The 25813-nt window shown below is 36.3% G+C and overlaps 1 protein-coding gene across 1 annotated transcript; it reads left to right on the top strand.

Moving 5' to 3' along the window:
• The first annotated feature begins 756 nt into the window (after positions 1–756).
• Positions 757–25813, top strand: LOC147479066 (putative LRR receptor-like serine/threonine-protein kinase At1g56140). The gene is given in 25 exon segments (XM_086582917.1): positions 757–949; positions 1105–1288; positions 1445–1516; positions 15226–15297; positions 15390–15461; positions 15841–15912; positions 16502–16573; positions 16661–16732; positions 16865–16936; positions 17018–17089; positions 17165–17236; positions 17430–17501; positions 17599–17664; positions 17820–17885; positions 21411–21455; positions 21579–21643; positions 22331–22707; positions 23232–23430; positions 23517–23687; positions 23876–23994; positions 24164–24374; positions 24473–24704; positions 24962–25112; positions 25226–25412; positions 25415–25813. Coding segments are annotated over 25 exon segments (3096 nt in total). The 5' UTR covers positions 757–855; the 3' UTR covers positions 25624–25813.

Here is a 25813-nt window from a genome sequence, read left to right as displayed (position 1 = left end):
GGACAAGTCAACAGACAACAGCCTGAAATGAAATGTTCAATGATATTTCCGCTCACGCCCAGGGCCGGCTTGGTTTCAACCCCTAGCAAAATTTTAGGCCCTGCTTTCTTTCTCCGCCCTTTCAATTTCTCCATTTCCGCTCACGCCCAGGGCCGGCTCAACCCCTAGTCAAAATAGGACCCCAATAAAATTCAGCCTAATGCTTTCTTTTTAGCCTACAATCGTTTTTCTGGCCCTTATTTAAGAGTTAGATAACGTACATTGGAATCTATGAAATAACGTTAAATAACCATTTGTTTCCCTCGCCTTCTCCAACGTTTTTCTCGCGTTCTTTGACCAAAAAAATTCCTCGCATCTATTGACATTTGACGTTCTCTGACCAAAAAAATTCCTCACATCTATTCGCATTTGAACTTTGCCTAGGCCCCCTGATTGTCTTGCCCACTATGTAGCGGTATACTAGTTAAAAACGTGGCGATATTTTTGGTTGACAATTCCAAGGATTCAAAGACGGTCATCCTTAAGACTTGGTGGATACCACATTACCATGTTAGAACACGCCATTCGATGTCATATTAATTGGACAAACAGTGAGTTGGAATAATAGAGCATTAAGTGAGAGTGACTTGTGCTGACATACTGACAATTTAATAATAATAATAATATACCGTCGTTTTGTTTGACAGGTATAGCCGCCACCATTTAGTAAATGGGTCCCAGCATTTACATTATATATTATCTGACGAATATTCAACTGAAAAATATGTTTGGTGCAGCACATCTCAAGCTCAAACTGGAAGCACTGTACACTTTCCATCTTCTTCAACTTCATTTGAGCTGAAGTTAAGTTGAGTTATGAAGTTGGTAGAGTTTCTCTGTTGTGTGTTTTTGTCTTTGTTGATCAGCACATCTCAAGCTCAAACTCAAACTCCTACTGACCCTTCTGAAGGTACATACATGCATGCATGGTTAATATGTTTTCATTTATGGTCAATTTGATTTTGAACTTTTCTTAGATCATAGCATATATATACTCTTACCTTGTATGGTCACGTAGCTTGCAATCATTAACTATTCTGGTTGTTTGGATGTGGTGCAACACAGTGAGGGCTCTGAATTCTATATTCCAACAATGGGGAACCTCAGCTGTCTCTTCATGGAACAGAAGCGGAAATCCATGTACTGGAGCTGCAGTTGACACTACTACTGATATCGAGAACCCGGCTTTCAACCCAGGAATCAAGTGTAATTGTGTTTTAACCAATGGTACTTGCCACATCACCCAGCTGTATGTGCCATGCTACCCTCACTCTTCATGTCATATTTATTATTTTTACAATGTAGGAAATGATACAAGCATTAAACAAAATCTCTAATTACATAGTTGCATCATGTATGGATCATTCAATTTGTTTCTAATATGAATTTATTTGTTCGTTTTTAGGAGAGTATATGCATTGAATGTGAGAGGAGTAATTCCTGAAGAGCTGAGGAGTTTGACTTTCCTAACCTTTCTGTATGAACTCGCTCTAAGCTTCCTCTTTATTCTAACATTCCATGGAATTTATATCCACAGTATAATCTTTCTGAATTACATATATATTCTAGATTTGAACTAAATTATTTAACCTCTGCGTATAATTGCTAAGAATCAGGGTGTAACCATCTCTTTATAGTTGTTCCAAGACAACCACGCGCAACTATGGCTATCGTTTTTGCTTATATTTTATGTCAAATCGGTCTTCCACAAGGAATTCAAGAAAACACCATGTGGTTCAGGGGAACTCTTCATTGATTTCTTATATTTATTTACTACGCAGAAAGTTGGATCAGAATTTCTTAACAGGTCCCCTGCCTGCATTTCTTGGCAATCTATCTGCTTTGCAGACCTTGTAAGTTGCATTTTGTTTTGGGGTACATTTTCATCATGCCATAAAAATATAATCATTAGATGTGCTATTTTAACCATGTGTTGTTTTATTAGGTCAGTTGGTATTAATGCATTATCTGGGACCATACCACCGCAGCTTGGAGGACTTCGGAACTTACGGTTATTGTAAGACATCTCCAGAATTTCAAATTTTCTACACAATACTTTATGTTGTTCATGGGGATCCATTTCCAGTTTGCTAGTCATTTTATTTTATTTTATTTTTGGGGGTTAATTCCATCCTTAGCCAGTGTTAGAGCTTACAAGGAAAAGAATGAGCAAGTTTCTTTAAATTAATAACAATCACACGGTGTTACTTCTTCTCTTGGTGATGTAACACATATACACTTTCCACAGATGTGCTAGGTTCCAACTTCCAATAGTGTTGTTGTTATTATATTTTTGTTTGACTTAGGTAAATCCAAAATGTTTGTATTTGTGTGTATTTTTGGCTTGGTGTGTTTGTTTACTATTACTGCCGAATTTCTTATATATATTTTTCTTCTTCAGGGCTTTTGGTTCAAATAACTTCTCTGGGTCACTTCCACCAGAGCTTGGATCGTTAGTCAGCCTCGAGCAAATGTATGTTCTTCCAAGTATTATATCACATAAAACTAAGTGAAGATCTAACTCACACATCTAAGAGAGATAAGTTTCCCTAATTGACCACAATATAAACTTGTGCTCTAATTACAGTGTCAAGCTTGACTCCAGTATGAAAGATCTTAACATATAAGGGCAAGCCCAAAGATCATAGGACATTAAACTCTTACGTTAAAATTGTCCTTATATTTGTTCTTGCAATACTAAAGCATGGGGCCAATATTTTTATATTTGAATTCTATATACATATGCGCACTTCTAATATCAGGTGCAAATGTCCCTTTAAAATAGTGCTTTGTTACAAAATTGCAATCTTACTGGCTCTCAGTATAGCAGTCAACCCTCATCCGTCATCCTTGATCGAGTTCCGCACAAAAAGGGAAATATAACAAATAGTGTACTTCAAATGCAGAGGCTGCTGCCGTAACCTTTAGGCATGAACCACTATGAACCTCAAAATCATATAAACAGAAATACAATATCATATTATTGGAGAGTGCAAGTTCTGTAGTTGAATTTTGAGTTTCTGATGTAATCTTCAATGGACAGCTACATGGACAGTGCCGGTGTGAGTGGGCCGATTCCTACAACATTTGTGAATCTTGTAAATATGCAAACCATGTAAGATCTTCTTATGACAATTTCTCCTTTTAACTCATTTGATGTATCATATACTGCCATTTTGATTTACTTCCATTTGTCTTTCAGGTGGGCATCAGATAATGCCTTCACAGGCAGGATACCTGACTTCATTGGCAATTGGACAGACCTTACCTCACTGTAAGCTAATATAACCTAACCTTCGTATGAATATTTTTTCTCTATGAACTAATGAAGGTGAGCTTTCTCTTGTTTGAGTGTTTCTCCCTTGCTTTGCCATAATGCTGTCTCATGTTAAATGTTTCTGCAGGAGATTTCAAGGAAACTCTTTTCAAGGTCCAATACCATCCAGTTATTCTAATTTGACTTCGTTAACTGACTTGTAAGTGGTTTTCAGGAATTTTTAATTTATTTTTTCCTTCATACTGTAATATTTTATCTGATTATCTTATCTTTTGTTCAGACGAATAAGTGATTTGGCCAATGTGAGTTCGTCACTGGAATTTTTGAGAAACATAAAAAATTTAACCGTCCTGTAAGTCTCCTAATAGCTAACTCTTTCTTGTACTTATCACGTTTGTCTGACAATCACTAACTCCTTGTTTTGTAGAACCTTGAGAAATAATTTGCTCTCTGGAACTATTCCATCCAATATTGGAGAGTACCAACAGTTACAGAGATTGTGAGTAAACGTTATAATTTCACCTCCAACAAAAAAAAACGCAAATACAGACATGCATGTACATATACATTCAGTCATTCAAAAATGCTGACAAATAGGAAACCAACTGTGACGATTTCCAGTAAAGAAATGTACTCACATCTGAGTAATATTCTTTCAGTTTCTTGATGTTCTTATAAAACTTGCTTGTACAGGGACTTCAGCTTTAACAATTTAGTTGGCCCAATTCCAGGACCTCTTTTCAACCTGAGTTCCCTCTCTTATTTGTAAGATATAAAATTACTAGTGGTCCTTTAAATTACTTTCTTAGTACGGTATGTTGTTGTTTATCTTTATCTTCCCTCATTTCGTTGCAATGAGCAGGTTTCTTGGAAACAATAGCTTATCTGGTACCATTCCTCCTCAAAAGAGTCCATTACTTCTCACTGTGTAAGTCCTTATTCTTATCTTTTTAAGAGATTAGGAATCTTGTCTTCAGTTCCTTGATTGCATTTGTCATAACAATTTACCTTCAATTGAATTCTTACTTATCATTCTTCATTGTACGAATTAAATTTGACCTTGGCTATATGGTTTATGTGCAGAGATTTATCATACAACAGATTGTCAGGAAGTTTACCATCTTGGGTGTCCCAGAGAAATTTATCACTGTATGTCTGATGATGCAAACAAAATTATATGTTTCTTCATTTACATTTTTATTCCCACAATCTTTACCGGCAGCATATTGCACTACAATCTTATGCAGCTCAATAAACTTTTCAATATTACATTGACACTGAATGAAGAATGAATTATATAAGTTAGTTCGTTTTATTTATACATTTAATCGGAATAAATATACTCTTTCTGTTAAGATTTCAATTTCAGTGGTCCATGCTTTTTCAACCACCGGTTGACATAAATGCCATTAGCACCTATGTCATGAAACTATGAAAGTAGCAAGCATAGCTTTTGTTAAATCCTTCTATTTCACAGTTGATCTTACATTCTTACCTTTATATGATCTTTAGAATACATACCTGAGCTACTTGCATTGTCTAATTCAGGAGCGTGGTTGCTAACAACTTGACATTTAATTCCTCAAGCAATAGGTACACAATAATTGGGTTTTTTCTGCCTCCCTTTTATAGACACATTATTTCTTATCTATATTTCCAAATAGTTTTTCCTCCCCTGTAGTTCAAATTCTGATTATATTCTTGTTATGCATTTAGTGTCTTGCCTTCAGGAATAAATTGTATTCAGAGGAATTTTCCTTGTAATAGGGACTCTCCACGCTGTAAGCCACGTCTTCATCTTCCATTATTTATCACTAGCACATATTAGGAATATGAAACTGCTGCAGTCATTCAAACTATTGGAATTTTTCATAACATATTTTTATTGACCAAAGTATCATAGACAGGATTATTCTTCCATGTCTACATATGTTTAAGAAATTAAAGTGAGTTGATATTCTATCTTGCCTCGAACATTACAGTATTTAAATTAGACTAGGAACTTCCCTAGCTTAAGTTTAAACGGCTGGTATCAAATAGCCAAGGAGGGTGAGGGGTTGCATTTTTTAAATTAGTGATAGCCATATATATTCAATAAATGAACTTATTGGAAATGTGCAAAATGATTAGGGTCATTTGTCAAAGTTGGGCTGAGATAAGTTGGTTGCCTTAAGGAAACAAAAGACATTTTAAAGTTAAATGGTTAAAGTTCCAAAGGTTCAGAATCATCAAGCATATAAAATAGAAGAAAACGTCATACATTAACCTGAAAAGGCCTGGAAAATTCACAATAAACAAAGTTGGAAGTGATAAAATAAACACATATGCTCTTAGGACCTGCTCACACTCTAGGATCCCTGTGGTCAGCAAGCAAAACCTACACAACCTGCTGTAACTGAATCTGCTACAAATAGTACAATATTGAATGAGCTAGTTTAAACACACAACTCTTTACTGGTTCACAGATTCCTCCTTTGCATTAAACTGTGGTGGTCCACAGAAGACATCTACTGATGGCACAGATTTTGAGGCCGAAAATTCTACACTTGGCCCGGCATCTTACTATGTACAAGATGATAGATGGGCAGTTAGCAACATAGGAGTATTTGGTGAAAGATTTGGTGCTCCGTACATCCAAAACAACTTGGCGCAAGCTACAGGTACTTTAGACCCAGAACTATTCCAGACAGCAAGACTTTCCCCAGGATCGCTAAGATACTTTGGCCTGGGTCTTGAGAATGGAAGATACAATGTAAACCTGCAGTTTTCAGAGACTGGTCAGACTGAAAGTTCAAGAACCTGGGAGAGTCTTGGAAGGCGTGTTTTCGATATTTATCTGCAGGTATTTTCTCTTTTTGGTACTAAGACGTACATATTTTTCTTCAAGCTTCCAAGTTTTATTTTTGTATTCCATCTTCAACTTTTTCATAAGCTGCATACCGCTTGAAATTGTTAGAATGCTTTTGCTCTGGGCATATATTCTTCTACCTTTGCTCAATTATCATTAGTTGTTACTTGCAAAATGAGAAACTCAATAATTTTGATTGTAATACCCACAAGTATCGTGTTCAATGGTTCGGAATTGCTTAGTTACAAGTAGAATGACCTCTTTAATCGATGGTAACTTTGTAGTATGAGAAATTTTCATCCAAGGAAATGGTGCTGACATTTTAATACACCTAATTGGTGGAGTTAAAGGTCTCACATTTTAATATCAGCTAATTATAACATGACTACTTAACAAACCAAGTTGAAGGAAAGGAATCAGTTTTGTGATCTTGTAAAAATTGACTTACCACTGCAGTTTATTCGTTTATCTGGACCATAGTTTCCGTTATTTCTATAGCTTATTTGCTTCTGTTTCAGGGAAATCGCGAAATAAAGGATTTTAACATAAGAAGTGCGGCAGGTGGAGCCGTAGACAGAGCCGTTCAAAGAGATTTTAAAGTTCAAGTATCCGAGAACTTCCTTGAGATTCATCTCTTTTGGGCTGGAAAGGGGACTTGCTGCATACCTGTACAAGGTTTCTATGGACCATCCATTTCGGCTATCAGAGTTACACCTGGTAATATAGCAGATAAATTTTTACTTAATATACTAATACAGGTGTCAATTACTTTTGACCTAATCTGATGATTGCATTACTATCAGACTTTCGACCAAGTGTCAGTAACCGTCGTCCCCCTACCCCTACGGGCTCAAAGAAGAATAGGACTGGCATGATTGTTGGTATCACACTTTCTATTGGTCTTCTGAGCATTATTTGTGCTTTCACTATATTGTATCTGAGGAGGAAAAGGTCAAGTGGAAATGAAGAGGAAGGTAAATACTATGTTTTAGCTGATAAATTAATTAGGATACTGCATCTTTAAAATTTGTTTAGTGGGTAAACAGTATTTGTTATCGAAGAAAATTTTATGATCTCCAGGCATATCCAGTAGTTTATATCAACACGTTTTAAAGATTCGGACATTAACCATTCTTTATAACATTTCGTCACTGAACTGCAGAGCTATTAGGAATAGAGAACAGGCCAAACACTTTCAGTTATGCTGAGTTGAGAACTGCTACAGGAGACTTCAACTTAACAAATAAGTTAGGAGAGGGAGGATTTGGACCAGTTTACAAGGTAATATTCAGGTTAAGTTAACTTTCAATTTTGATCTGAGACTGATGTGCAGTGACATACTCGTCTGCTTGTGCTGTGGCATACTGGTGATTTGTTGAATAAGCTAACGATTTTTATGGTTTCTACCATTTTCCTAATTATCTGAAGGGGATGCTGTCTGATGGAAGAGAAGTAGCTGTGAAAAAACTCTTAGTAACATCTCACCAAGGGAAGAGTCAGTTTGTAGCAGAGATTTCCACCATTTCAGCAGTGCAACATCGCAACCTTGTGAAATTGTATGGATGCTGCATTGAGGGGGCAAACAGACTCCTTGTTTATGAGTATCTCAAAAATAAAAGCCTTGATCAAGCACTCTTTGGTAATAAAAGCCTTGAACAGACTCCTTGTACTTCCATTTTTTTTGCATCTTGGGAATTACTTTCTAAAATTCGTTTGCCATGGATGCAACACATGCAGGTAAGAATGCTTTACATCTTGATTGGCCTACCCGGTTTAGTATATGCTTGGGGGCTGCAAGAGGTCTAGCGTATCTTCACGAGGAATCAAAGCCCAGGATAGTACACAGAGATGTGAAGGCTAGTAATATTCTACTTGACATTGACCTGAACCCCAAAATCTCAGATTTTGGTTTGGCAAAGCTCTATGATGACAAGAAGACTCACATTAGCACGCGAGTCGCAGGGACAATGTAAAAGCTCTTTCAACACCTGTTATTGCTTTTCATACCTGGAACTCCTTTAGAGTTTGTTTGCGAATCAGTAGGTGCACTCTGTGTGATTGTAGTTCACTCTAAATTTTGGCTAACGCATGGCTGTTGCATAACAAAAGTCTAACCGTATTCACCATCCAACTTGATTCGCAGACAAACTCTTGTAGGGTAGATTTTCATTATTGTTTCTCTTACTTTTGAGTTCCTAACAAATAAAAAATGAATCTGTTTTGAAGTGGCTATCTGGCCCCGGAGTATGCGATGCGTGGTCATCTAACAGAGAAGGCTGATGTATTTGGGTTTGGAGTTGTGGCTTTGGAAATTCTCTGTGGACGTCCAAATTCTGATCACGAAACTTGGAACCGGAAAGATCTATCTTCTTGAATGGGTATGATGAATACCGATCTGTTCATGATTCTACTTTATTTTCCGTCATTCTTTGTGCTAGAGATGCAAATTATATTCTTTGTATTATTTTATTTTTTTCTAATGATTCGATAGGCCTGGACTTTGTATGCGAAAACAACAATGGCTTGGAGCTGGTGGATCCAACATTGGTCAGTTTCAACGGAGACGAAGCTATTCGGACACTAGGAATAGCTCTTTTGTGCACTCAGGCATCACCAATGATGCGTCCATCAATGTCACGAGTAGTGGGAATGCTGACAGGAGACATCCAAGTCAGCACTGTTGTATCAAAGCCAAGTTATTTAACAGATTGGCAGTTTAATGATATTAGCACATTTGTAAGCGATGATGGAACATCAGAATCAACGTCCAACGCTCCCACTAGCCAATTCGACTCCTCGTCAAATGCAAGCATGGTGTTTGGTGCAGACAACACGCCAAAAGTGGTTACTCGGCCGATGCCACATGAAGTTATCGGTGAAGGAAGATGATTAGTCATCTTCAATTCAGTGATAGTTTCTCAATATATACATATATATTGCTTATTTCCTATGTATCATGTATGTTACATACTAGAAGCTTGGGGATGCATTGTCCATCACATTTTTTCTTCTGTAAGCATTGATTTGTGATGTACCCTCATGACTCATAAATTTACATAGAAAATTGGGAGTGCATTATTTCACCATTTCACTGTATCAGTAAAAATCCTGTATCTATATAGGAAGGGATACATATGCAACACTTTTTACACAACAGTTTATACAGTGATTTATATCTCACTCTATAAATTCATTTAAGACTTGATTTTTTTGTGGATCTCATTTTCTCATCATAGAGAACATCTTTTTGAAGGGGATAGAATTTTCAAAATGAACTAAAATTGTGTACTATTTACTAGACCCTATGCTTTTATGTAAACTACATAACAATCCCTGTTCTTTATGGTAATTATGGAACAGTCCCTATACTTTACAATAATCACATAACAGTCACTACACTTTATCTAAATTAAAGATTAGTCCCTATAGTTTATCCAAATTACAAAAAAGTCCTTATACTTTTATACTCCCTATCTAAATTACGAAAGTGTCCTATACTGAAATTTACAAATTGCCCCACTATTTTTGTTTTTGTTTTTTTTATAATATGTTTTGCTTGCAATATTGTCACTGGGCTTTATAGTTTATATATATTTTGTATCCCATTTTTCTCTCTCTTAATCTAAGCTAGCGAATAACTACTAATATTTCGGAAAAAAAAAACCGAAACAACATCGAAATTGAAATGATCGGAATATACCTTATCGTAATCACATGAAAATATATTGTTTATCAACATTAGCCCGTATCTAATTATCTAACCCCTTGCTCCAAATTCACTGATCTTGGACAATATATGATGAAATTGAGGAACAAATAGATGATACATTATGAAATTGAATAATAGTTTAGAAAAAGATGATGAAATTGAAAGAGGTAGAGGGAAAATAGAGATTATCATTCATTTTAAACTTCGACTTTGTCTTCGTCATTACCATCGATCAATTTCATCTTAACAACCACCATTGTTGCTCCACCTTAATAGCTATCATTATTATATATTAATAAACCATAAATATAAACTCTTAAACTTAAGTGGATGGACAGTGATAAGATCTAAAATCTGACGATCAAGACTTGTTCCAATTGTTTTTAATACATTACAAATTCTGATACTGTTATTGGAATTCCAAACAAAATTTAGATTTTTCAACATTTTAGAATTATACTAATTTCGAAATTTGTAACTATATACATACCATGAGCGTGCATATTTGCTAGCATTTCCCCCCCTATTTCCCTACAGAATGCATGCCCAGGTTTGATAATTGCCCACGGTGGACATGGCGCTTGTAAGCGATTGGATGCTTATAATTATCTCAATCGTCACCCTATTCAATCATCTGAAAACCCAAGATGAAACGAAATCCTAATAACATATTATCAACCACGATATTAAAATATAAGATCAAATTTAAAATCAGAATGGACAATCCTTCAATCACATTATTAAATTACAAAGAAACTAACCAACTCTATTACATCTGTCTCAAAACAAAACCATACACTTCAGAAAAAACTTAAACCATAAGACTCCAAGAGCAACTCCAAATCACGTGTCCTCATCCACTGCACTTCACCATCTATGTTTCCAATAACATACCCACGTTGCAAAATAAAACAAACATGGATCAGCAAATTGAATTTGCTGGTATGAGTAGGACTAAAAATATAAAAACAATATGTTCTATATTTCAAATAAAGGAATATACTATTACAATTATTTCAACTTGGAAGACAAGTTAGTTCTGTTTTCTCAAAACGACACGTAGTTTCTTCCCAAGTAAAATTTAACCCCCAATATACAATTCCAAGAATCTCATCTCATTATTATCACTTTAAAAAACAACTCACAACGTAAATACCACTTACATTCCAATTATTAAATGTACATATGATAACCTAATTAATTATGAGTTTGATACACCTTACCTTTAAGCCAACATGTCATCTTGGGGAATAATATTTACATCCCTACATAAAATATTAATAGATCCTACCCTCCTGCAAAACAAAGTTAGACATCACAATTAAATGATTTATCTCAGCCAGTCAAATTTCCATTCATAATCAAACCTCATTTAATACATTTAAGTTTAATTGATCGATACAACTTAGTTCGTTCCGCATATTTGGAGAATACCACTTATTATAATACCTATATCAAGGGTAGTCATTCACATAACATCATTACGTCATAAAGTTTCTGCGTGCATAACCATAGATCTCAGACTATCACAAGTCATTAATATTTTCGTAATAACATATCAAGTTATAGTCATTTCGCAATCACATAAAATATCACAAGTATTCACTAATATTATTCACAGTCACACTTCACATCCATAACATCACCCAAATTCACATATTTTTAGTTCATTCAATTCCACAATGTATCTTGTTTATTAATCACTTATTTACTGATCTCACATTTATTTTCTACTCCACGATTTGCACTTCACACATTGTTAAATCACACATACCCGTGTGCCTCTCTCACACCGAGTACCACTACAAGACATATGTCCCAAGCGGGGATATCGCCTCCAGGAACATATTTACATATTGCAAACTCGTAACTTGTGAGTCACAGCTATCTCTGGGCTTTCCATGCGCATAATCAAAGCCTCTTATGGGCATTCAATATCTCAGGTCATTCATGACACATTTAATGAATACCTTGGGTCATTCCCGCCACATTCAATGAATACCCATCATACACTAACAGGTCATTCATAGCACATTCAATAAATATCTTGGGTCATTCCAGCTATATTCAAAGAATACCAATCATAACACTAACAAGTCATTCATGACACATTCAATAAATACCTTCCTATCACATGACATCTCAAGTCATAATATATCATTACCAAATCCTGAGGCGTGGAGAGTTCTAAAGGTTTGGTCAACTCGTTGAAAATATTATTCTCAGCTCACTTATCATTGTACTAGCATTAATCATACACAACAATTGATTACATGTGCATAGTTATTTTCACGCATCAATGCAAATCAATTACGCATTTAAATATTATTATATTGAACGCAACACGAGTGGTCATCAATCAAATACAATTCAAACAGTCACAATCACGTACACAATTAAATACTAATATTATACATATATAGTTATTACAAAAACTAATATATAATATATAATATAGTATAGTGTGTGGCTACACTTTTGCTCAAAGCTGTCTACGTATCCAAATCTTTCAAGATTGGATTCAAGCCTTCATAGTTTTTATCAACCATATATTGGCAAAGTCAAAGTCCATAAGTGCTAATATATATTATTGCATAATACCACGTCAAATCTTTAGCTACCAATATACGTTCCATACATACAATATTTATCAAACAATTATGTTTGCAACTTTTATTTCAATACATGTAATAGAACTCTTTAAACAAATAAAATAATTACTCTTCCAATCAATACACATTTATTTTAAATATTAATACTATACAAATTGCATGATCATTACATTTTTTTTTTGTACAACTAAAGCCTACACTAATAAGTTTCGTATATTGTTTTATGCATGAGAAATTTGTTAGAACAGTTTGACCTTTGTCCATTCTAAAAATTATAGATAATTTATATAATCAAAGTTTTGAATCAATTATACCATTCTGAAAATTAGATAGAAAATCCATTTCAATACAAAAATTCCTAAATACTAATTCATTTAGTATGTACCTAAACTATGTGATGGAATAAATTCAACAACTTAAATTATGCTATTAAATTTTCTGACGTATTTTTTTGCAAATTTCATATCAAATAGAATATAAACTGGAATCAGTTAAGGCCATTTGGAAATGCAAAATGATTCAGAGAATTAAAATTGTTTAGTTCTGTCAAAAAAAACTAGTTACATTATCTAATTAGTCGAATTCAAAATTCAATTCACAAGTCAGTATTTGTGCAGAATTCTGCAAACATATCACCATAATTAAAATTACAAAACAAATATCAAACGTTTATAATTAAAGATGAAACTTTTATAAAATGAAGATGAAACAATTATGAAGCAAACAAGATAAAAATCAGTATTTTTTTCCCTTGGAAGTCTATATTACAGTCTACAATCTATGTTCTCATGAATTGCAGAGCTTCTGGTAATAGACAACATGCCAAACACTTTCAGTTATGCTGAGTTGAGAACTGCAACAGAGGACTTCAGTCCAACAAATAGTTAGGAGGGAGGGAGGATTCGGACCAGGTTACAAGGTAATATAGATATAAGTTGGCTATAATCTGTGCAACATACACGTATATGTGCATTATAGTATTCATCTGAGTGGCCATCTAATGGCTTGTACTGGTTGAATTGTTATTTACTTATTTTGCAGGGCATGCTATCTGATGGTAGAGAAATAGCCGTGAAGAAACTCTTGGTAGCATCGCACCACGGGAAGAGTCAGTTTGTAGCAGAGGTTTCCATCATTTCTGCAGTTTGCACTGTTCCAACTCATTGTCAAGTGCAAGTAAGGTGTCTGGTGCAGACTACTCACCGACAACGATTACTCAGGCGATGTTGCATTAAGTAATTGGCGAAAAAAGGTCACAATTATCTTTCTGTAACCTTTTTTTTTATACATGTAGCTAGAGAGATGTAAATGCACTACCGTTAACACTGCACCTGCATGCATTCCTTTCAGCTCTTCAAGCATAATTTACTTACTGTATAACCACAGAGTTGTTCTTCCAAAGAATTTTTCCCTATTACTTTTCCCAATCATAATTAGCTCAAGTTTTACCATTTACCAGAATTTTACCATAATATATTTCATCTGAAACGGCATAAGGCAAGGTCAAATTTGTGCGGATAAGGCAAGGACATTGGTGATCAAATTTGTGTGGAATAATTTGCTAATAATTTTGTCATTGTCATTCTCGGGTGAGTTAATAATATTATAATAAGAGTCCTGTATTGGCAGGGTATAGCCGCCACCATTTTGTAAATGGGTCCTAGTGATGAATTTTCAACTGAAAAATATGTTTGGTGTAGCCGCCAGTATACACTTTCCATCTTCTTCTTTTTCTTCAACTTCATTTGAGCTGAAGTTAAGTTGAGTTATGAAGTTGGTAGAGTTTCTCTGTTGTGTGTTTTTGTCTTTGTTGATCAGCACATCTCAAGCTCAAACTCCTACTGACCCTACTGAAGGTATGTACATACATGCATGCATGATTAATATTATTTTTGACTATTTTTCTATTTTTCTATTTTGAAGATCATAGCATATATATATACTATTACCTTGTATGGTCACGTAGCTTGCAGTCATTAACTATTCTGGTTGTTTGGATGTGGTGCAACACAGTGAGGGCTTTGAATTCTATATTCCAACAATGGGGAATATCAGCTGTCTCTTCATGGAACATAAGCGGAAATCCATGTACTGGAGCTGCAATTGACACTACTGAAATCCATGAACCGGCTTTCAACCCAGGAATCAAGTGTAATTGTGGTTTAACCAATGGTACTTGCCACATCACCCAGCTGTACGTGCCATGCTACCCTCACTCTTCATGTCATGTTTTCTATAATGCTTTGACGATTCTTACTTAACTTGGGAACAATGTGGGAAATGATACAAGCATTAAACAAAATCTCTAATTACATAGTTGCATCATGTCTGGATCATTCAATTTGTTTCTAATATGAATTTATTTGTTCGTTTTTAGGAGAGTATTTGCATTGAGTGTGAGAGGAGTAATTCCTGAAGAGCTCGGGAGTTTGACTTTCCTAACCTTTCTGTATGGACTCACTCTAATCTTCCTCTTTCTAACGTTCCATGGAATTTGTATCCACATTATAATCTTTCTGAATTACATATTCTAGATTTGAACTAAATTTAATTAACCTCTTCGTATAATTGCTAAGAATCAGGGTGTAACCATCTCTTTATAGTTGTTCACCACGCGCAACTATGGCTATCATTTTTGCTTATATTTTATGTCAAATCGGTCTTCCACAAGGAATTCAAGAAAAAACCATGTGGTTTAGGGGAACTCTTCATTGATTTCTTATATTTATTTATTACGCAGAAAGTTGGATCAGAATTACTTAACAGGTCCCCTGCCTGCATTTCTTGGCAATCTATCTGCTTTGCTAACCTTGTAAGTTGCATAGTGTTTTGGGCTACATTTTCATCATGCCATAGAAATATAATCATTAGAAGTGCTATTTTAACCATGTGTTGTTTTATTAGGTCAGTTGGTATTAATGCTTTATCTGGGACCATACCACCGCAGCTTGGAGGACTTCGGAACTTACTGGTATTGTAAGACATCTCCAGGTTTCAAATTTTCTACACAATACTTTATGTTGTTCATTGGGGATCCATTTCCAGTTTGCTAGTCATTTTATTTTATTTTATTTTTGGGGGTTAATTCCATCCTTAGCCAGTGTTAGAGCTTACAAGGAAAAGAATGAGCAAGTTTCTTTAAATTAATAACAATCACACGATGTTACTTCTTCTCTTGGTGATGTAGCACATCTACACTTTCCGCAGATGTGCTAGGTTCCAACAGTGTTGTTGTTATTATATTTTTGTTTGACTTACGTAAATCCAAAATGTTTGTATTTGTGTGTGTTTTTGGCTTGGTGTGTTTGTTTACTATTACTCCCGAATTTCTTATATATATATTTATCTTCTTCAGGGCTTTTGGTTCAAATAACTTCTCTGGGTCACTTCCACCAGAGCTTGGATCGTTAGTCAGCCTCGAGCAAATGTATGTTCTTCCAAGTATTATATCACATAAAACTAAGTGAAGATCTAACTCACACATCTAAGAGAGATAAGTTTCCCTAATTGACCACAATATAAACTTGTGCTCTAATTACAGTGTCAAGCTTGACTCCAGTATGTGAGATCTTAACATATAAGGGCAAGCCCAAAGATCATGGGACATTAAACTCTTACGTTAAAATTGTCCTTATATTTGTTCTTGCAATATGCATGGGGCCAATATTTTTATATTTGAATTCTATATACATATGCGCACTTCTAATATCAGGTGCAAATGTCCCTTTAAAATAGTGCTTTGTTACAAAATTGCAATCTTACTGGATCTCAGTATAGAAGTCAACCCTCGTCCTGGATCGAGTTCCGCACAAAAAGGGAAATATAACAAATAGTGTACTTCAAATGCAGAGGCTGCTGCAGTAACCTTTAGGCATGAACCACTCTGAACCTGTCTGAGATGCAATCTTTTGATTTCTTCCTCAAAATCATATAAACAGAAATGCAATATCATATTATTGGAGAGTGCTAGTGCTGTAGTTGAATTTTGAGTTTCTGATGTAATCTTCAATGGACAGCTACATGGACAGTGCCGGTGTGAGTGGGCCGATTCCTACAACATTTGTGAATCTTGTAAATATGCAAACCATGTAAGATCTTCTTATGACATTATCTCCTTTTAACTCATTTGATGTATCAGATATTACCATTTTGATTTACTTCCATTTGTCTTTCAGGTGGGCATCAGATAATCCCTTCACAGGCAGGATACCTGACTTCATTGGCAATTGGACAAAGCTTACCGTACTGTAAGCTAATTTTTTTCCTAACCTTCTCATGAATATTTTTTCTGTATGAACTAATGAAGGTGAGTTTTCTCTTGTTTGAGTGTTTCTCCCTTGCTTTGCCATAATGCTGTCTCATGTTAAATGTTTCTGCAGGAGATTTCAAGGAAACTCTTTTCAAGGTCCAATACCATCCAGTTATTCTAATTTGACTTCGTTAACCGACTTGTAAGTGGATTTCAGGAATTTTTAATTTATTTTTTCCTTCATACTGTAATATTTTATCTGATTATCTTATCTTTTGTTCAGACGAATAAGTGATTTGGCCAATGTGAGTTCGTCACTGGAATTTTTGAGAAACATAAAAAATTTAACCGTCCTGTAAGTCTCCTAATAGCTAACTCTTTCTTGTACTTATCACGTTTGTCTGACAATCACTAACTCCTTGTTTTGTAGAACCTTGAGAAATAATTTGCTCTCTGGAACTATTCCATCCAATATTGGAGAGTACCAACAGTTACAGAGATTGTGAGTAAATGTTATAATTTCACCTCCAACAAAAAAAAACACAAATACAAACATGCATGTACATATACATTCAGTCATTCAAAAATGCTGACAAATAGGAAACCAACTGTGACGATTTCCAGTAAAGAAATGTACTCACATCTGAGTAATATTCTTTCAGTTTCCTGATGTTGTTATAAACTTGCTTTTACAGGGACTTCAGCTTTAACAATTTAGTTGGCCAAATTCCAGGACCTCTTTTCAACCTGAGTTCCCTCTCTTATTTGTAAGATATAAAATTACTAGTGGTCCTTTAAATTACTTTCTTAGTACGTTTCGTTGTTGTTTCTCTTTATCTTCCCTCATTTCGTTGCAATGAGCAGGTTTCTTGGAAACAATAGCTTATCTGGTGCCATTCCTCTTCAAAAGAGTCCATTACTTCTCACTGTGTAAGTCCTTATTCTTATCTTTTTAAGAGATTAGGAATCTTGTCTTCAGTTCCTTGATTGCATTTGTCATAACAATTTACCTACAATTGAATTCTTACTTATCATTCTTCATTGTACAAATTAAATTTGACCTTGGCAATATGGTTTATATGCAGAGATTTATCATACAACAGATTGTCAGGAAGTTTACCATCTTGGGTGGCCCAGAGAAATTTATCACTGTATGTCTAATGATGCAAACAAAATTATATGTTTCTTAATTTACATTTGTATTCCCACAATCTTTACCGGCAGCATATTGCACTACAATCTTATGCAGCTCAATAAACTTTTCAATATTACATTGACACTGAATGAAGAATGAATTACATAAGTTAGTTCGTTTTATTTATACATATAATCGGAATAAATATACTCTTTCTGTTAAGATTTCAATTTCAGTGGGGTTTTTTTTTTTTTTTGGCTCGGTAAAGGTGTATATATTAAAATTAAAATAAAAAAGGATGAGATATCCTTATGTGTACAAACAAGAACGGTGAAAAGAACCAAAGGGGAAAGAAACTAGAGAAAAAGAAACAAAACTCTCAAAAGGTATCGTCCGGAACTCATCATAAATGCGCAGCCAGAAGCAAAGTAGCGCCTTGATGGTCAACACCGCCTTCTCCCTAGGCAAAGACACCCCTTAAAAAATGCGGTTATTCCTCTCTAGCCATAGACCCCATAAGATAGCAAAATGTAGCATATTCCATACGCGTCTCCCTTTACGAGAGTAGACATCCAAGTGCCAAGATGCTAATAAAGCCTTCACCGACTTAGGGCATACCCACGAAACACCTGATTCCGAGACAAAGAAACACCAAATACTCCAAGAAAAAGGACATCTAAGAAGGATATGATTGACCAACGCACCAGCCCTCAAACACAGAGGGCAGAAATTAATAAGCATCTCTTTAATACACCTTTTCCTAAGATTATCCACAGTCAGAATCTTGCCTAGAGATGCACACCATACAAAGAAAGCAACTTTCAAAGAGACTTTAGAACACCATATAATATGACTCGGGAAATCATGCAACACTCTCATACCTGGACATTGAAGCGTTGAATGAAGGATGAAATAAAATGATCTACAAGAAAAAAGTCCCTTCTTGTCGATGAGCCACAGTCTTTTATCTCTATCCGGTCTTACATTAGGAATGAGTTTCAACTTCCCTATAAGTGCAACCACACTAGCAATGTCCCTGTCACAGATAGCCCCATATATCTCAAAGTTCAAAGCAATCGAACTATTATCTTCCCGCATGAACCAGCGAACTGGTTTATTCTTTGAGTCAGATAGAGTATATAACCGAGGTAACGCCATCATCAGAGTTCTCTCCTCCAACCAAACATCCTCCCAAAAGCGGATATTATCTCCACTACCTAGGCTGTAGCCAATGTTCTTGAGAAAAAACTTCCTGACCTTCTGAATCCCTTTCCATATTCCCCATCCATAAGCAGTATGAACAGGCCCGCTCTCCCAGCCCCCATTTCTTTCCCCAAACCGAGACCTGATAACTCTCCTCCGGAGCTCTCTCTATCCTCCCCAAACCTCGAGCCCACTTACCAAGAAGCGGCATTAAACTGCTATAAACCCGATACCCAGTCCTCCATCATCTTTTGGCTTGCGGACCACTCCCGTTACACGAGGTGAAATCATATGTTGCATCATCATTGTCATCCCACAAAAAATCTCTCATGATTGATTCAAATCTGTTGACAACAGTGGATGGCATATAGAATAGAGACATATAGTACACCGCAAGACTCGAAAAGATGATCTTGATAAAGATGACCCGATCACCCGTGGACAAAAAACGACCCTTCCATCCTGACAATCTCCTGCTAAACCGCTCCATAACCCCGTCCCAGATGGATACAGATCTGTAAGAAGCCCCAAAAGGTAACCGGTGTTACACCCCACGGAGGAAGCCATAAAGGCCAGGTCCTCCTTTCCCGTTGCTCCAAAAATGGTGCTTTTCCTCATATTAACTTTGAGACCCGACACCGCCTCAAAACAACACATAATGCCCCGAAGATACCTCAACTGCTCTAAGCTATGCCCCATAAACACCACGGTATCATCCACGAACTGGAGGTGCGATATCAAAACCTGATTTTTGCCCACCCTGAATCCTTCCAACACCCCTAGACAATTTGCTTTGTCCACCATCCTGCCAAACACCTCAACCACCATGATAAAGAGAAGAGGGGATAAAGGATCCCCTTGTCTTATACCTCTGGAGCTCTTAAAAAAACCCGCTGGCATTCCGTTTATGAGAATGGAAAAAGATGCGGAAGAAACACATCTCCGAATCCATCCCCTCCATCTTGCCCCAAACGCCATCCTCCTCATGATGTAATCAAGAAAGTTCCAATGCACATGGTCATAAGCCTTAGCCATATCAATCTTACATACCATCCCCGGCCTATCCATCTTCCTTCGATCGTCTATGGCCTCGTTAGCAATCAAAACTCCGTCCAGAATCTGACGTCCAAAGTCAAAAGCCCCTTCTTCCTGAGCTATGACCTTCGACAGCACTTTCTTCAACCTGATGGATAAGACCTTAAAAATGATTTTATACGCACTACCAATGAGGCTAATGGGATGTAAATCAGATGTCTTCCACTCCATGCTCTTAGGAATCAACTTGATGAACGTATTGTTAAGATTGTGAGCTAAGAAACTTGTCTCATAGAAGTCCCGAACCTTTTCCATGAAGTCCACTCTAACCACTTCCCAAACCGTTCTGAAAAACTCAATCGGACCTGGAGATCTATCATTTTTCAAACTCTTCATAGCCTCCCAAACCTCTTTTTCCTTCATAGGAGTCTCAAGCTCATTCCGTTCTTCTTCAAAAATGCCTACCAAATCCAAATTACCCACCCGAGGTCTATAATTATGTGGCTCTCTATATATATTCGAATAATACTTGACCACCCTCTCTCTAAGACTATCATCCCCCCTCATCTCTTCCCCCTCTATAATCAACTTATCTAAAAAATTCTCTCTGTTCCTAGCTTTCGCACACTGATAGAAGAATTTAATATTAGATTGTGCCTCCTTTAACCACCTCTATCCTGACTTGTCTCCATGAAGTTTCCTCCATTCTGGCCACACTCTCAAAATCTGCCTTGAGATTTATCCGTTTGTTCCACTCTTCCCCCGAAAGATTGTGGTCCTCCTCTTTCATATCCAAGTCCCTGATATTTCTCATTAACGATTATTTTTTTTTTCCCACTCTCCCAAAGACTGTTTTGTTCCACATCTTGATCTTATCTTTGACAAACTTGAGTTTCTTGGCGAAGATAATACTCGGTCGGTCTCCTTCTTGAGTCTTTGTCCACCACCCCTTAAAACTATCCATGAAGGTAGGGTCAGAAAACCACATGAGCTCAAAGCGAAATGGTGATGGGGTCTTCCTACCCCTGCCTGTTTTACCAAACAAATAGGATGGTGATCCAATGTCGTGCTTGGAACCACGAGCTGAATCAAACGTGGCCACTTTAACTCCCACTCAACTTCAGTGGTCCATGCTTTTTCAACCACCGGTTGACATAAATGCCATTAGCACCTATGTCATGAAACTATGAAAGTAGCAAGCATAGCTTTTGTTAAATCCTTCTATTTCACAGTTGATCTTACATTCTTACCTATATATGATCTTTAGAATACATACCTGAGCTACTTGCATTGTCTAATTCAGGAGCGTGGTTGCTAACAACTTGACATTTGATTCCTCAAGCAATAGGTAAGCAATAATTGGGTTTTTTCTGCCTCCCTTTTATAGACACATTATTTCTTATCTATATTTCCAAATAGTTTTTCCTCCCCTGTAGTTCAAATTCTGATTATATTCTTGTTATGCATTTAGTGTCTTGCCTTCAGGAATAAATTGTATTCAGAGGAATTTTCCTTGTAATAGGGACTCTCCACGCTGTAAGCCACGTCTTCATCTTCCATTATTCATCACTAGCACATATTAGGAATATGAAACTGCTGCAGTCATTCAAACTATTGGAATTTTTCATAACATATTTTTATTGACCAAAGTATCATAGACAGGATTATTCTTCCATGTCTACATATGTTTAAGATATTAAAGTGAGTTGATATTCTATCTTGCCTCGAACATTACAGTATTTAAATTAGACTAGGAACTTCACTAGCTTAAGTTTAAACGGCTGGTATCAAATAGCCAAGGAGGGTGTGAGGGATGCATTTTTTTAAATTAGTGATAGCCATATATATTCAATAAATGAACTTATTGGAAATGTGCAAAATGATTAGGGTCATTTGTCAAAGTTGGGCTGAGATAAGTTGGTTGCCTTAAGGAAACAACAGACATTTTTAAGTTAAATGGTTTAAAGTTCCAAAGGTTCAGAATCATCAAGCATATAAAATAGAAGAAAATGTCATACATTAACCTGAAAAGGCCTGGAAAATTCACAATAAACAAAGTTGGAAGTGATAAAATAAACACATATGCTCTTAGGACCTGCTCACACTCTGGGCTCCCTGTGATCAGCAAGCAAAACCTACACAACCTGCTGTAACTGAATCTGCTACAAATAGTACAATATTGAATGAGCTAGTTTAAACACACAACTCTTTACTGGTTCACAGATTCCTCCTTTGCATTAAACTGTGGTGGTCCACAGAAAACATCTACTGATGGCACAGATTTTGAGGCTGAAAATTCTACACTTGGCTCGGCATCTTACTATGTACAAGATGATAGATGGGCAGTTAGCAATATAGGAGTATTTGGTGAAAGATTCGGTGCTCCGTACATCCAAAACAACTTGGCGCAAGCTACAGGTACTTTAGACCCAGAACTATTCCAGACAGCAAGACTTTCCCCAGGATCGCTAAGATACTTTGGCCTGGGTCTTGAGAATGGAAGATACAATGTAAACCTGCAGTTTTCAGAGACTGGTCAGACTGAAAGTTCAAGAACCTGGGAGAGTCTTGGAAGGCGTGTTTTCGATATTTATCTGCAGGTATTTTCTCTTTTTGGTACTAAGACGTACATAATTTTCTTCAAGCTTCCAAGTTTTATTTTTGTATTCCATCTTCAACTTTTTCATAAGCTGCATACCGCTTGAAATTGTTAGAATGCTTTTGCTCTGGGCATATATTATTCTACTTTTGCTCAATTATCATTAGTTGTTACTTGCAAAATGAGAAACTCAATAATTTTGATTGTAATACCCACGAGTATCGTGTTCAATGGTTCGGAATTGCTTAGTTACAAGTAGAATGACCTCTTTAATCGATGGTAACTTTGTAGTATGAGAAATTTTCATCCAAAGAAATGGTGCTGACATTTTAATACAGCTAATTGGTGGAGTTAAAGGTCTCACATTTTAATATCAGCTAATTATAACATGACTACTTAACAAACCAAGTTGAAGGAAAGGAATCAGTTTTGTGATCTTGTAAAAATTGACTTACCACTGCAGTTTATTCGTTTATCTGGACCATAGTTTCCGTTATTTCTATAGCTTATTTGCTTCTGTTTCAGGGAAATCGCGTAATAAAGGATTTTAACATAAGAAGTGAGGCAGGTGGAGCTGTAAACAGAGCCGTTCAAAGAGATTTTAAAGTTCAAGTATCCGAGAACTTCCTTGAGATTCATCTCTTTTGGGCTGGAAAGGGGACTTGCTGCATACCTGTAGTAGGTTTCTATGGAGCATCCATTTCGGCTATCAGAGTTACACCTGGTAATATAGCAGATAAATTTTTACTTAATATACTAATACAGGTGGCAATTACTTTTGACCTAATCTGATGACTGCATTACTATCAGACTTTCGACCAAGTGTCAGTAACCGTCGTCCCCCTACCCCTACGGGCTCAAAGAAGAATAGGACTGGCATGATTGTTGGTATCACACTTTCTATTGGTCTTCTGAGCATTATTTGTGCTTTCACTATATTGTATCTGAGGAGGAAAAGGTCAAGTGGAAATGAAGAGGAAGGTAAATACTATGTTTTAGCTGATAAATTAATTAGGATACTGCATCGTTAAAATTTGTTTAGTGGGTAAACAGTATTTGTTATCGAAGAAAATTTTATGATCTCCAGGCATATCCAGTAGTTTATATCAACGCGTTTTAAAGATTCGGACATTAACCATTCTTTATAACTTTTCGTCACTGAACTGCAGAGCTATTAGGAATAGAAAACAGGCCAAACACTTTCAGTTATGCTGAGTTGAGAACTGCCACAGGAGACTTCAACTTAACAAATAAGTTAGGAGAGGGAGGATTTGGACCAGTTTACAAGGTAATATTCAGGTTAAGTTTGCTGCGATAATTATTGATAAGAATTTTCAATTTTGGACTGAGACTGATGTGCAGTGACATACTCGTCTGCTTGTGCTATGGCGTACTGGTGATTTGTTGAATAAGCTAACAATTTTTATGGTTTCTACCATTTTCCTAATTATCTGAAGGGGATGCTGTCTGATGGAAGAGAAGTAGCTGTGAAAAAACTCTTAGTAACATCTCACCAAGGGAAGAGTCAGTTTGTAGCAGAGATTTCCACCATTTCAGCAGTGCAACATCGCAACCTTGTGAAATTGTATGGATGCTGCATTGAGGGGGCAAACAGACTCCTTGTTTATGAGTATCTCAAAAATAAAAGCCTTGATCAAGCACTCTTTGGTAATAAAAGCTTTGAACAGACTCCTTGTACTTCCATTTTTTTTGCATCTTGGGAATTACTTTCTAAAATTCGTTTGCCATGGATGCAATACATGCAGGTAAGAATGCTTTACATCTTGATTGGCCTACCCGGTTTAGTATATGCTTGGGGGCTGCAAGAGGTCTAGCGTATCTTCACGAGGAATCAAAGCCCAGGATAGTACACAGAGATGTGAAGGCTAGTAATATTCTACTTGACATTGACCTGAACCCCAAAATCTCCGATTTTGGTTTGGCAAAGCTCTATGATGACAAGAAGACTCACATTAGCACGCGAGTCGCAGGGACAATGTAAAAGCTCTTTCAACACCTGTTATTGCTTTTCATACCTGGAACTCCTTTATAGTTTGTTTGCGAATCAGTAGGTGCACTCTGTGTGATTGTAGTTCACTCTAAATTTTGGCTAACACATGGCTGTTGCATAACAAAAGTCTAACCGTATTCACCATCCAACTTGATTCGCAGACAAATTCTTGTAGGGTAAATTTTCATTATTGTTTCTCTTACTTTTGAGTTCCTAACAAATAAAAAATGAATCTGTATTGAAGTGGCTATCTGGCCCCGGAGTATGCGATGCGTGGTCATCTAACAGAGAAGGCTGATGTATTTGGGTTTGGAGTTGTGGCTTTGGAAATTCTCTGTGGACGTCCAAATTCTGATGCGAACTTGGAACCGGGAAAGATCTATCTTCTTGAATGGGTATGATGAATACTGATCTGTTCATGATTCTCTTTTATTTTCCTGTCATTCTTTGTGCCAGAGATGCAAATTATATTCTTTGTATTATTTTATTTTTTCTAATGATTCGATAGGCCTGGAGTTTGTACGAAAACAACAATGGTTTGGAGCTGGTGGATCCAACATTGGTCAGTTTCAACGGAGACGAAGCTATTCGGACGCTAGGAATAGCTCTTTTGTGCACTCAGGCATCACCAATGATGCGTCCATCAATGTCACGAGTAGTGGGAATGCTGACAGGAGACATCCAAGTCAGCACTGTTGTTCAAAGCCAAGTTATTTAACAGATTGGCAGTTTAATGATATTAGCACCTTTGTAAGCGATGATGGAACATCAGACTCCTTAACGTCCAACGCTCCCACTAGCCAATTCGACTCCTCATCAAATGCAAGCATGGTGTTTGGTGGAGACAACACGCCAAAAGTGGTTACTCGGCCGATGCCACATGAAGTTATCGGTGAAGGAAGATGATTAGTCATCTTCAATTCAGTGATAGTTTCTCAATATATACATATATATTGCTTATTTCCTATGTATCATGTATGTTACATACTAAAAGCTTGGGGATGTACATCACATTTTTCCGTCTGTAAGCATTGATTTGTGATGTACCCTCATGACTCGTAAATTTACATAGAAAATTGGGAATGCATTATTTCAC

The sequence above is a fragment of the Coptis chinensis genome, chromosome 9 (genome assembly GCF_015680905.1).
Source record: "Coptis chinensis isolate HL-2020 chromosome 9, ASM1568090v1, whole genome shotgun sequence".
NCBI classification, from domain to species: domain Eukaryota; kingdom Viridiplantae; phylum Streptophyta; class Magnoliopsida; order Ranunculales; family Ranunculaceae; genus Coptis; species Coptis chinensis.
The sequence above is the reverse complement of the archived record's forward strand: the minus strand, read 5'-3'. Positions and strand labels throughout refer to the sequence as shown.